This window comes from Tursiops truncatus, chromosome X (genome assembly GCF_011762595.2).
Source record: "Tursiops truncatus isolate mTurTru1 chromosome X, mTurTru1.mat.Y, whole genome shotgun sequence".
Taxonomy (NCBI): domain Eukaryota; kingdom Metazoa; phylum Chordata; class Mammalia; order Artiodactyla; family Delphinidae; genus Tursiops; species Tursiops truncatus.
In genome coordinates this window covers 86,301,403-86,315,556 of record NC_047055.1, presented here as the reverse complement: position 1 = coordinate 86,315,556, position 14,154 = coordinate 86,301,403, and the positions used below count along the sequence as shown (strand labels likewise).

The window sequence follows — 14,154 nt, the reverse complement described above, 5'->3', positions numbered from 1 at the left end:
AGCCATTAAATCCTCATTTCCAGGAGGAAGAAGGAGAAATGAAGAAAGGGGAAATGCCTTTTATTCTTCCATATTAATTTTGTAAAATTCTCCTCCAAAAATCTCATTGGAATTTTTATTGGCATTGCCTTGGTTGTGTAGATCAACTTAGAGAGTGCTGCCTAACGTCCAGCATATAGTGCTAAGTTGCTGGTCCATACGTATATTACAGTCTCATTTATTTTTCATAAAAAGGATAAATGTATAAAACATGCTTGTATTTGCATAGAAAATTTCCCAAAGGATACATGACAAACTGTTAATAAGTGGTTATTTTAGGGGAATAGAACTGGGTTTGATTGGCAGGGGAGAGAGGGGCTTTAACTTTTCATGTTATGCCTTCTTTTATCCCCCTTTCAAAAACCACAAATATTGTATATATTACTATATATATATACAATAATATATACAATGTATATATTATTTTATAATAACAAATATAAACCAGCAACCTTAAAAGTGGAGTGTGGGGCTTCCCTGGTGGCGCAGCGGTTGGGAGTCCGCCTGCCGATGCAGGTGACACGGGTTCGTGCCCCAGTCCGGGAGGATCCCGCATGCCGCGGAGCGGCTGGGCCCGTGAGCCATGGCCGCTGAGCCTGCGCGTCCGGAGCCTGTGCTCCGCAACGGGAGTAGGCCACAACGGTGAGAGGCCCGCGTACCGCAAGAAACAAAAACAAAAACAAAAACAAAACAAAACAAAAAAAAGTGGAGTGTGTATTACCCTGGGGCTATAGGACTTTCCAAGGGGTAAATAAGCACTTACAGTTTTAAGGGGATCGATTTCTACATCCTCAAATTTCATTTCATATTTCCTAAAATTGATCTGCCAGAGAACACACTAGCCGTGGAAGAATCAAGCTGGATCTCTTTTTCCATCTCCCTTTTCACAATAGTCCTTTTTGCACTTTACAAAAGAAAAGCATATCTTTGAAAAAATCCTCAGGGAACCAGAGAGACAGTTCCAAACACTGCTGCCGATGGTGAAGAAACAAATTGCTCAAACAAATGAATATATTGGTATCAAATCCTTTTGCAATTCAGATGGCTTCCAGTAAAATTGAAAGCGAACCCAATGGAGCTGTCAGCTGGCTAATCATGAAAAATAATTTTGAAGGTAAATCATTGTGTAATTTCCCCCCATATATCTTCAAAGGAGTTCAAATACTTGAGTGATACTGCTAAAACAAAATATTCATTCCCATTTACTTATTTATATAAAAGAGGTTTCTGTGTGCTAACGTTTAACCAAAAAAAAGTAGGAAGAGAATTGATGCTGAATCCTGCCTCACTCTAAAAATAAGCAATATTTATCTATGGATACACCAACCTTTAAAAAAAAAAGACTTATCTATCTTTAGTAAATTTTTGTTTTTATGTTTAATAATTACCCATCAAAATTTGTAATATGTTTACAATTTTTTGTAATATGTTTACAATTTTTTTGATCTATCATATTGCAATACTAATTGTCATGATAACTTGAGCAAAAGTAAATTCTGAACAACACTTAGAGCTTTAGGATCACAGCAACATTTAAAAAGCATTTAAATAGCAGAATATACACATATTTTTGCTGCAGGGAAATACGATAGGATAATCAATAAAATCATTTCAAGTGCAAAAATATATATTATAAAGATAAAATTCTATTAGAAGAATAAAATGGAATTGAGAATCCAGGGAGAAAAGGGAAAATGTACACCTTCTAACTATCAAAGAAGAGCTCGGTTATGAATTTTTAAAACATGACGGTGGCTCTCAAATCACTAACGTATTTAGGCTTCACTGCTTTCACGTAAAACTGTCACGTTTTGTTTGTGAATGTTAATATCTGTCAGAAATCACATTATGTGCAGCTTGACATTTTGGATGCAAAATTTGAGATGTCAACCTAAATGTGTGTGAAGGAGCACAACGTTAAAAAATATTTTAGAGAGCATTTTGATATAAACCAAGTTTTATATAAATATACAAAACAAATATCAGAGGGAGCATCATATACTCTCTTGCCACCTTGTGGCCAGAGTTGTATTCAACCCTAGGCATGGCAGCTGTAATGAGGAGGGGGGTCTCTTCTTAGGTCAGTCCCTCTGGCTAGCCTTCAGTCAGGTCTTTGTGAGGCAGAGATGGTGGCATTCGCCCAGGACTGAATCCAGACCCATACAAGCACGAAGCATCGAAAGGATTATGCTGACCCCCCCACCCGCCCCCGCATGTGATTCAGAGCAAAAGCAACATGCAATCAGGAAAGGAATGTAAGGAAGTACAATAAAATTCTGACTTTTCCCATGAGGACTGTTTAAAAAAAATTGAATGTCAAACTGTTTCTGATATTCTTTTCTTGATTCTTTTGTTTTTGGTGTCTCTTCTCTGCTGGTGACCTAGACACTTCCTCAGTCTGCCTTTTGGGGAACCCAGCCCTGATTCTGGCCCTGGAGCAAGTGTGTTTGGTACAGCTCCTAGTACAACACCTGGTCTGGGTTGGAGCTGAATAGACATTTGTCGAGTGAGTGAATGATGGCAGAGTCGCCCCTTCCATTCCAGAACATGCTGGACGTGGGGGCTTCTGCAGGAAGATGATCCGTAAAGCAGTCAGGTTGCCATGGTTAGTCTTCAGTGGCAGATAGCCTTGGGTGCACTGAGATGTTTAGGTCTCTTTGACGTCTGTTACTCTGTGGAGGTGGGATGAGAGTATCTCCTGTGCTTCCCCGCCTCCACCCTTGCAGGAGCAGGATTCCTTCAGTGGGTGCTCTAGTTGCAGTTCCTCTTGTTGCAGGCCAAAAAGGGCAGGCATTTATTGGAAGGATGCTGAAAGGGGAGGCACCAGGGCAGCTCTGGGGACCTCAGGTGTATGGGAACCAGCATCCTATCCTCCTTAGGGGCTCCTGATTCCTGACAACCACCTCCTGCTGCTGACCCCAGGAGGCATAGGCACATCCCCCTACCTGGAGGAAGGGGCCAGGTGGAGGGGTGATATCCAGCGCTAACCAGGGAGAACTCTGCCACAATGTAATCAGGCAGCACAGCCCCACGGGCCGGGCCGGGCAGTGCAGTGTGTACTGGGCCAAGGCCGGCTTTCACCAGGACTCAGGGGCCAGACTCTTCCTGGAACAGTCTCCCTGGCTCTCGAGCATGGGCTATCTGCTTCTCCTGAGCCTTGTGCTGACGCCTGCCCTGGGCTGCACTCCCCGGGACCAGCACCTGCGGTCGCTTCCCAACATCCCCCAGCTGCCCAAGACCTAAGCCGCTTGTCCTGGGCTCAGTCTTCGTGGGCCCCTTGGTGCTGCTGCCCACTGCCAGCAGCTCTCAGCGCAGCAGCGCTTCCCAGACGCGTGGCCGCCCACTCCCCCCACGGGTAGCTCCACAGATGGAAGCTGCTTCCCCGCCCCTCCCACCTGCTGCCCGACCCGGGTCTCTGCTACGGCTTGAGGGTCTTGGGACAGTGTCCTGTAGTTCAGGCCCCTCTCTCAGCTGTAGGGGAGATGCCAGCAGCAGGCATGGCCTTGTTGTGCCTTGTTCCTCCCACTGCTCCCGGGGCGGCTCAGCGTCTGCTGGGCCAAAAGGCTGGCTGCCAAACCCTCAGCCCACCCTTGGCCTTGGGAGCCCGAGGAAAAGGTGAAGAGGAGGCGAGGAGCAGGCACAGACTGTGCAGAGCACCAATAAGATGGGCGTGGGACATGCCTCTTCGGGCCCGGTGGCCTTGGGAGCTCTACCCCTCTGGATCTGGGGTCCAGGCCTGTCCCAGAATGGAGCTGGGGCTTCATCCTTATGGGGCAGAGCAGAACCTGGGGTGGGCGGAGAGCCTGGGACAGGGATGGGGACACGCTCAGTCTCAAAGATGATGGCCTATCACAGCTTCTGCCAGCGCTCCTCAGGACCCGGCCTCTGGGGGCCCATTGCCCAGCCCCAGGGGCGTTTCTGGACTTGGCTACCCTTCCGTCCCTGGCCCCGCAGGGCTGGGGGAGGATACATGGATGAAGGGAAGGACGAGGAGAGGGGAGGAGACGATGAAGGGGGTCAGAGCAGCGATTGGAGCCGAGAACTGGAAGCGCCTTAAAGAGACTGCGCGGTCCCCGCCCCCCTTCCCGCCAGCCTCAATGAATTAGAGCTGTGTTTCCCAAACTTGCCTGATCATAAGAATCCTCTCGGGCCCTAGTTAAAGATACAGGTTCCGGAGCACGTCCCTTCGAGACTCTGATTCAGTGGGGCTGCGGGTGGAGCCAAGGAATCTGTAATTTTAACACGCTCCCCACGTGATTCTCGTGAACAAGCAAGTTTGGGAAATATTGAATTAAAGGAAACGGGGCCTGGCTGCCGAGCGGCCTCCGCTAGAGGGCTACGGCGGGAGGATTCCCGGGGGCGTCGCCTGCTTCCGCCGCCGCCTCCTTCAGTGAAAGTCCCTTTTGGTTCCAGCTGCCACAGCCACCGCGCTCCCTCAGGCCGGGCGGGGGACACCCCAGGTCTGCGTGGCCCCCGCGCCACCACGCCCAGTGGCCGCCCGATCCCTGCGAGCAGGGGGAGGAGCCGCCGCCAGTGGAGGCGGAGGAGCAGAGGAGGCGGAGACGGCGGAGACGGCGGAGAAGGCGGAGAGGAAGGTGGAGGCGGAGGCGAAGGTGGAGGGGAAGGTGGAGGCGGCGGGGAAGGTGGAGGCGGCGGGGAAGGTGGACGCCACCGAGAAGGTGGAGACGGCAGGGAAGGTGGACGCTGCCGGGAAGGTGGAGACGGCGGAGGGTCCGGGCCGCCGGGTAGAGCTCAAGCTGGAGCCCGAACCCGAACCCGAGCCGGCACGGGAGGCGGAGCAGGGGCCGAAGGGGGAACCGAAGCAGGAGCCAGAGGATGAGAACCCGGCGCGGAGCGGCGGTGGCGGCGGCAGCGACGAGGTTCCTCTCCCCACCCTTCCCTCCGACCCCCCGCGGCCCCCCGATCCCTCCCCGCGGCGCAGCCGTGCCCCCCGCCGCCGACCCCGGCCGCGGCCGCAGACCCGGCTCCGTACCCCGCCGCAGCCTAGGCCACGGCCCCCGCCCCGGCCCCGGCCCCGGCGCGGCCCTGGGGGCGGATGCCTGGATGTGGATTTCGCTGTGGGTCCACCAGGCTGTTCCCACGTGAACAGCTTTAAGGTGGGAGAGAACTGGAGGCAGGAACTGCGGGTGATCTACCAGTGCTTCGTCTGGTGTGGAACCCCAGAGACCAGGAAAAGCAAGGCAAAGTCGTGCATCTGCCATGTGTGCGGCACCCATTTGAACAGACTCCACTCTTGCCTTTCCTGTGTCTTCTTTGGCTGCTTCACAGAGAAACACATTCATGAGCACGCCGAGACAAAACAACATAACTTAGCTGTAGACCTTTATTACGGAGGTATATACTGCTTTATGTGTAAGGATTATGTATATGACAAAGACATTGAGCAAATTGCCAAAGAAGAGCAAGGGGAAGCTTTGAAATTACAAGCTTCCACCTCAACCGAGGTTTCTCACCAGCAGTGTTCAATGCCAGGCCTCAGTGAGAAATATCCAACCTGGGAGACAACCAAACCCGAGTTAGAACTGCTGGGCCACAACCCAAGGAGAAGAAGAATTACCTCCAGCTTTACCATCGGTTTAAGAGGACTAATCAATCTTGGCAACACGTGCTTTATGAACTGCATTGTCCAGGCCCTTACCCACACTCCGATCCTGAGAGATTTCTTCCTCTCCGACAGGCACAGATGTGAAATGCCAAGTCCCGAGTTGTGTCTGGTCTGTGAGATGTCTTCGCTTTTTCGGGAGTTGTATTCTGGAAATCCATCTCCTCACGTTCCCTATAAATTACTGCACCTGGTGTGGATACACGCACGGCATTTAGCAGGGTACAGGCAACAGGATGCCCATGAGTTCCTCATCGCAGCATTAGATGTCCTGCACAGGCACTGCAAAGGTGATGATGCCGGGAAGGCAGCCAACAATCCCAACCACTGTAACTGCATCATTGACCAAATCTTCACAGGTGGCCTGCAATCTGATGTTACCTGTCAAGCCTGCCATGGTGTCTCCACCACGATAGACCCATGCTGGGACATCAGTTTGGACTTGCCTGGCTCTTGCACCTCCTTCTGGCCTATGAGCCCAGGGAGGGAGGGCAGTGTGAATGGGGAAAGCCACATACCAGGAATCACCACCCTCACGGACTGCCTGCGAAGGTTTACGAGGCCAGAGCACTTAGGAAGCAGTGCCAAAATCAAGTGCGGTAGTTGCCAAAGCTACCAGGAATCTACCAAACAGCTCACAATGAATAAATTACCTGTCGTTGCCTGTTTTCATTTCAAACGGTTTGAACACTCAGCCAAACAGAGGCGCAAGATCACCACATACATATCCTTTCCTCTGGAGCTGGATATGACACCATTCATGGCCTCGAGTAAAGAGAGCAGGATGAATGGACAGTTGCAGCTGCCAACCAATAGTGGAAACGACGAGAATAAGTATTCCTTGTTTGCTGTGGTTAATCACCAAGGAACCTTGGAGAGTGGCCACTACACCAGCTTCATCCGGCACCACAAGGACCAGTGGTTCAAGTGTGATGATGCCGTCATCACCAAGGCCAGTATTAAGGACGTTCTGGACAGTGAAGGGTATTTACTGTTCTATCACAAACAGGTCCTGGAACATGAGTCAGAAAAAGTGAAAGAAGTGAATACACAAGCCTACTGAAGTGACACACAGACCTACCTACCTGTAATGGAAGATGACAGCACCCATACTACAACTGGCATTGAGATTTAAAGGACCTACTTGCATGGCCCACGGGCCTGACAGAGTAAGAATTGAACAGTTCCCAGTGTCTAAAAGGTCCTGATTGGAAGAGAAATAGAAGGGGCGGGAGAAGAGGCTCTAGTCTAAGCAGTCATTTAAAGGAAGATTAAATGGCAGGATGCTCTGGGTGGGGAAGGCAGGAGCAGGGAAATCCTGACACTGGTACATATCCTATATTCCTCCAAAAGATTGTGTGGGAAAGTGTGGGGTGGGAGGGGGGTGGTGTGGGGGGGGGGTGTGCCCTTGTAACCATAAAACATCTTTCTCCATGGGTGTTTCAGCTTCAACTGACCAATCACATAACAGTTATATGTCTGGGGGGAAAAAGGAAAAGTTCATACAAATGTAGCCCATTACATATATGGGTATGAAAGCGGAAAAGTGGAGGAGGCAGGGATATCTCATTGACAAACACCTTTGCCAGTTTCTTTGTATTCGTGATTTTTTGTGCTATTAAATGCAGTATTAAACAAAGAAAAGCCCACATGGGCCTGTGAAACAAGAAAGAAGGGGGCTTTTGTATAAGGGGAGCAATTGCTCCAAAGGTAGAGAAGACAAGAGACACTGTAAGATAAGCAACCAACACAGACAGGCCTCAGCTAAGAGTATAGTGTGTGAGTGTTTTTTTTTTTAAAGCTGTATGATATACTTGAGCAAATCAATGAACCTCTTTGCGATTGTTTTCTCATCTGTACAATGCAGATAATTCCTACCTTAAAGGGTTACTGTTAAAGATTAAAGGATATAAAATGTGTCAAAGTATAAAGTAAAAAGGCTTGGAACTCTGTAGGGGCTCAGTAAGTGTTCGTTGGATCTGAAACTTCTTTGGACCAGGACCAGAATGCATTAGAGGTGAGGGTCAGCCCTACCTGAGACCCATGGACAGAAGGGACACACATTGTGTCACATGTAGTCACACACACACACACACACACACACACACACACACTCTTATAACTCCCTCCCTAGTACTGTCTACTTGGAGCCCCAAGGCAGTGGATCCCACTATTTTCCCTGTGTACAGGGCATCCCAGTCGGTTCCACACCTGGGACTGGGGGGAGAACCACAGCTGTCCCCCCAAAGTCATTATTCTGTCCATTTGGAAAACTGTCATGTTGTTATCATGACTCAGCACCCCAGTGATGGGACTCAGGGCCAGTAGACTGACAGGCTTCCACGTGAGGGTGTTGGTGGTCTTTGCCCTCCAAAAGCATTATGGGCATAGCTATGTTCACCTACAGGCATAGATCAGGAGAAAGACTGTTTTCCAAAGCTCACTGGTCCATCAGCCCAGAGGTAGTGGGGGAGTGGCATGTTGGCCTCCTCTCTTGATTCTCACGGAGGGCAGAGTGGCCTGTGGAGGGCTAAGCTCAAACAGATGGGATGTGCCCAGGATGGGTTAAGCACTGGTGGTGGTTCCTTCTTTTCTCCTCAGCATCAGATACAAAAGGACCTAGTACCTAGAAAATCCTGAGGGGGAGGAGGGGAACTGAATGTTTCAGACCCATGGGGCTTGGATTCACTGGCTCTGGTAAGAGGCTGGGCTCCCCCAGGGCTCCCCAAGTCTACTTCATGGTCAGCTCATTTGGAAATGTATATTTATTTGTGTGGTTGTGGATGCATCCCCCGCTAGCTCATAGGCATTTTTAGGACAGGGGTTTTGTCCCCTCTTGTACCCCGGGCTATGTCCTCAGCCCCTAGCACAGACCCTGGCACATAGTATTTGAAACATTTTCCAGATGGATGAATTAACCGAATCACCTTCCTTTCATAACCAAATTTTCATCATCCCCCCACCCCAAGGCTCATAATCCTCAGGAGAAAATGTAAAAAGTGTTATTTTTGATATCTTGTAGGCTGGGGGAGAGCAAGAGGTAAGTGGCCTCAGGTGCCACTTGGCACCTTCATGCAGGTATCTGACTCCCCTTTGGGATGTGCAGGAGCCCTGCCTGGGAAGACCGCCATGTCCTCCTTCCTCATCTCTGCCACAGGAAGAGTTCAGTCGGGCATGTGCCACCAGATCCTGACTGCTTGCACAGATGCTGTCTTTTACATTTGTAAAACGTTTTCATTTGGAAATAATTTCAAACTTACAGGAAAGTTTCAAAAAAACCAAATAGTATAAAGAACAGATTTACCTATTGCTAACATTTTACCCCATTTGCTTTATCGTTTGCATGTATGCACTCCCGTGTGTGTGTGTGTGTGTGTGTGTGTGTGTGTGTGTGTGTGTGTGTGTGTGTGTGTGTGTGTGTGTGTGTGTGTTTGGACCGACTGAGGACAGATAACATCATGGCCCTTTATGCCCGAGTACCTCAGTGTGCACTTCCTAAGAATAGGCATGTTCCCTACATCACAGTATAGTTAACAGCTTCAGTAAGTTAAACATTGGGATAATACTATTGTTTACCATTTGTACTCCAGTTTTGTCTGGTGACCCAATAATGTCCTTAATAGCATTTTTCCTCTTCATCACAGGATCTGGTCCAGGATGAGGTATTGCTTTTAGCTGTCATGTCTCTTTAGCCTCCTTTAATCAGGAATATTTTCACAGCCTTTCTGCATCTTGTATGGCATTAGCATTTTTAATAGAATATTCTTCATTTTGGGTTTGTCTGATACAGAAACTGTCTTTTAAATACCCTGTACTCAGGAATAGTTCTAAGAGATATGAATGGCGCGAGACTGCTGAAGCTGATCTCCCTGTCTCCACCAGAGGGAGCAGCTGTACCTGGCAGTTCCTGATTGAAGCATTCACCTCTGTCTGGAAAACACCATTGTCCCTCAGCAACAGGGGAGCCATTCAAGCCCAGCCCTATGCCCCTACCCATCACCAACCCCCAAATTGAGCCATGGAGTGTAACAGCAGCAGGGCCTGCTTTCAGATCACATCACTGTGGGAACCAGGGCATCATGTATTTGGCAGGTATGTGGTACCTTGAGCTCAAATGCCATTCAGGCATGTTTGAGCATGTCTTGTACATGGGCGGGCACCTCCATGGTTGGGGCCTTTAGGGGGATCAGGAGGTAGCACCCTTGGCACCTTCATCAATATTCCCATGGTGGGCACAGCAGCAGTGGGGTGGCAGGGAGGGCGTAAATACTCCTGAAGGAGCTTCATGGGCAAAGCACATAAAAGTGGGGCCCAGAATAAGTGAGGAAGAACATGGGAGATGCCCAAAACAGATTGGTTTGTGACATACTGGGGACTTTCAGACACAATTGGGCTATTTTACATGGGGGCTGGAATTCCTGTGTGAGCAGATGTGGGCAAGAGCTGGTGAAATTTAAGCTAATTCTTTAACTGAGACTCTCTACTTCCACAAGCTGATAAAGCCAGGGAAACCCAGTTCATATGTAGGTTTATGATCTGGGCCCAGAAGGGTACAGGCAAAAGATGGGTGCTCACAATTGGGGGCCTTATCCACCCATAGAGCTCAGGATGAGGGACCAAACAATGGGGTACTTACCTTTTACCCACTACACATGCTTCCCACAGTTTCTTGGCCTAAGAAATTGGAAATCCAATTTCCAATTGGATTTGGAAATCCAGAGCCCTATCACTTCCCATTTCCTGGAGTAGCCAGGTGCTAAAACTTACTCTGGCCTATAGTTCACATTTGGTAACTGCCTCACTTCTTCCCCATCCACAGGGAATCCTGATCAGGGATGCCATCAACCAAGAGGTCTTTTCCAATCAAGAAAAAGCACTGTATAGCACATAGAATTCGACTCAACACACTGTAATCACTGTAAGAGAATATATAAGACTGGTAAGAATATGGAAAAGAATATATATATGTCTCTCTGTAAGTGAATCAAGTGGATGTACACCAGAAAGACACAGCATTGTAAATCAGCTTTACTCCGCTGTAAAAATAAAGATAAATTACAAACAAACAAACAAACAAAAATGGACCCCATACTACTCATTGTCATAACGCAATAGACCTGGTGCCAGGAACCTATGTTTGCACCAAATGTGTATTTCACACCCAGAAGCAAAGGCCCTGGTCCTCTGAGAGTATGTATCCGAGCACCCACAGTAGTGTGTCATTTACACACTGACCTTCCCCTGCAGGTGACCTAATGCTACTTTTAAACTCTTGCATTGAAGCATATCAAATATACAGGAAATACACATATCATCAGGGTACAACTTCATGAATTTCTACAAAATGAACACACCTCTGTAAACAGCACTCAGATCAAGAAATAGAACATTACCCATAAGTCAGGCCCCCTTTCTGCTTCCTTATAGTCAATAACCCCGAAGGGTAATCCCTATTCTGACTTTTTTCACTGTAGATCAGTGTTGCCTTTAAAGTGCCATCTATAAAAGGAACTGTTCAGTATGTACACTTTTGTGTCTGGCTTCTTTTGCTCAACATTATTTTATGAGCTTCCGATCTGAAGTCTTGTTGTCAAGAAAAATTATGTAGAGTGTCATTATTTCTGCCTAATGAACTAAAAGTAAGGGTTTCCTACTCTTCCTAGTGATTTCTCACTTATTGAACCAATTCAAAGGGACCCAGGCCATTGCAAAGTTGGACCTTGAGAGGGTCTTTAATCACCTTCATGTACAAGAAAACAGTGGATGGAAAACAGCCTGCCAGATAAGTTTGGGCTTATTTAGGCACCCAGAAATGTTAATTTTGGGCAAATACTCCAACCCTGTTCCAATAGCTCCTGAATAGGCTACTCTATTCTAGTGAGGCCTCAAACTTAAACGTGCGTCAGAATCACCTAGAGGGCTTGTTAACATGCAGATTGCTGGGTCCCACCCCCAGAGTTTCTGATTTCAGTAGTCCTGGGATGGGGGCAGCATTGAGAATTTGCATTTCAAACACATTTCCAGTTGATGCTCATGCTTCTGGCTCTGGGACCACACTCTGAGGACCACATTCAATTTCTTTTCACACTGTGGTACTTGGGGCCCAAGGAATCTATGAAGATGGCCCTGGAGAACACCTTGGGGAGCTAGAGGAGGGGCAAATTGGTGAGAATCAGGAACTCTGAAATATAAAATTAATAAGAGGGAGTTATTGATTTTATATTTGGGGGTTCCAAGTAATATCTGAAGAAAGAGTTCTGCTACTAAAATTTTGTGAAGTTGAAAATCACTCTGCTAAGGAACTTTAGACCCCAGGGGAGTGATGTATTTAAACTACATAGGTGGTGTATCCAGAGAATGATCCAACATGCTACAGAGACCTGGCCTCATATGTACCCTTAATCTACATGGTCCTGAGGGGGACTTAATTTCCTTGGAACTCAGAGAAGTGCATATTTATGAGGATGGATGTGATAAGAGAAAATGCTTAAGTATAACTACAGTGCAAAATCATATGTATAAAGTATGATTTTCTTCTGGCAATATAGCACACTAAGACGACATGAATAGCGCCCCCCTCAACTACAAACACATAATAACACTAGATAAACTGTAACAAAAATTTTAACTTATAGCTGAGCTTAAAAAAACAAAAGGTAAAATTTCCAGAGAAAAAAGAAAAAGCCAGTCTAGTAATTGTAAATGGACACTGCAATAACCTATTTGTGGTATTGGTTCTAGATATCAGGCCGTAGGGGCTGGGGCTCAGAGCTGCGAATCTAGTGCTTATGCAGGTACTGGCAACACAGCCTCAGGTCCACCAGAGGCAGAGAAGCTGTAATTAAAGCCTCTGGATAAAGCCTTTAGTAGCTTCTCTGTTCATTAAAAAGGGGTTTGGAGAGTAAGCCATGAAAAGTCTTATGCTCTCTCTGGAGCCACAAGAAGAAATAAAAATCCCAGGCCTATGTCATATGTGGATATGGGGTCTAAATTTACCCTACTGTGTATAATGGGAATCACATGCTGAAAAATTAAAACAGAAATTGGAGCAGAACAATTCAAACCTCTAGAACCTCAGCTAAAGCAAACACATTTTTACAATACTGGGCACATAGAATCCCACAGAAAAAGACAATATCTGCCCAAGATGTACTCAGAAACAAACAATAAAAAGATTGTACTTGCAAAGAAATGACATGCCACGAAGGTGAGTCACCAGTTGCCACAAGGAGGAGAATTAGTACTCCGAAGAAATACTGATGAGATGGACTTCTACTCTTTTTTTTTTTTGAGAGTGGAATAAGGACGTTTTCAGAAAAAATAAACCTAAGAAAGTTCAGCAATAATAGACAACTAAAATAACTACTGAAAGATGTACTTCAGGAAGAAGGAAATTGAAATTGGAGAGGAGGAATGAATAGGAGGCAAGGAACAGTGAACAAAAATTGGTAAACATGGAGCAATCTAAATAAGCATTAAGTGCATAAAACAATAATGTTGAATCATATGGAGGTATAAAAAAACTGGCACTAGAGCACAAAAACCTGTAAAACAGCAGGAGGCTATTAACATTTAAAGCATTCTAAGGCTCTTGTATTGTTTGGGAGGAGAGTAGAGATATTGCCTGCGTTTGGACCTTGTTAAGTCAAGTATGAATGTTTAAACATTTAAGAGTGTGGACTTCTAGTTTCTGGCAATGGCAGGCTTGGTTATTTGATTCAACTTTCCTACTGAAGTAGTGAAATATACTGGATAAAAAGTTTCAAAACCACTGAAGAGCTGAGAGGACAAAGGGAAACTTTCAGGCCAAGTTTTGGATGAAAGCTTGTAACCAGACAGGTTAAGTAGAGTATTGGCACACCAAAGCCAATTTGCTCTGAGGGCATTTGCCTCCATTGCCCACCTGAGCTTTGAACCAGTGGCCACACGGGGCTGGAGGGAGAGAAGTTAAGGCTCAGGGCCAGCCCATGGTAGGGGTTTAATAGGAGACCCTCTCCACATTAAGCTGAGACCCCAAAGAACTACATCAGCTGTGTAAGGGCCAACCAGAATGAAATCTGCCCCTGTTCCCAACAGTCCCAGAGAACTGTACAAAAGGCTGTCTAGGCACCAAGCAGAGCTCTCTTGCTAAAAATAAAGGGTATAAAAAAGGGGAGTGGGGGGGCTTCCCTGGTGGTGCAGTGGTTGAGAGTCCGCCTGCCGATGCAGGGGACATGGGTTCGTGCCCTGGTCCGGGAGGATCCCACATGCCGCGGAGCGGCTGGGCCCGTGGGCCATGGCCGCTGAGCCTGCGCGTCCGGAGCCTGTGCTCCACAACGGGAGAGGCCATGACAGTGAGAGGCCCGCGTACAGCAAAAAATAAAAATAAAAAAAAAATAAAGAAAAAGGGGGAGTGGGATGGAGAACAGTATGGAGTTTCCTTAAGAAACTAAAAATAGAGTTACCACATGATTCAGTGATCCCACTCCTGGGCATATATCTGGGGAAAACTC

General features: G+C 47.3%; 1 protein-coding gene and 1 long non-coding RNA gene across 4 annotated transcripts; both read left to right on the top strand.

Annotated features, from left to right (window-relative positions):
• The first annotated feature begins 4,153 nt into the window (after positions 1–4,153).
• On the top strand, positions 4,154–11,152 carry LOC141277655 (uncharacterized). 3 transcript variants are annotated; one of them, XR_012329404.1, is made up of 3 exons: positions 4,154–4,634; positions 9,482–9,754; positions 10,482–11,152. It is a non-coding gene; the product is annotated as an uncharacterized lncRNA (long non-coding RNA). The 3 variants fall into 3 exon arrangements; XR_012329403.1 differs by having other exon boundaries at positions 4,154–4,652; XR_012329405.1 differs by having other exon boundaries at positions 4,576–4,652; positions 9,545–9,754; positions 10,482–11,150.
• Positions 5,167–7,029, top strand: USP27X (ubiquitin specific peptidase 27 X-linked). Its single transcript, XM_033849305.2, has one exon. It carries the CDS (start codon positions 5,409–5,411, stop codon positions 6,723–6,725), a length of 1,317 nt encoding a protein of 438 aa, XP_033705196.2. The 5' UTR covers positions 5,167–5,408; the 3' UTR covers positions 6,726–7,029.
• Positions 11,153–14,154: the final 3,002 nt, after the last annotated feature.

Coding starts and splice junctions, on each gene's coding strand:
- USP27X (XM_033849305.2), top strand. CDS start 5,409: ATGTGTAAGGATTATGTATATGACAAAGACATTGAGCAAATTGCCAAA.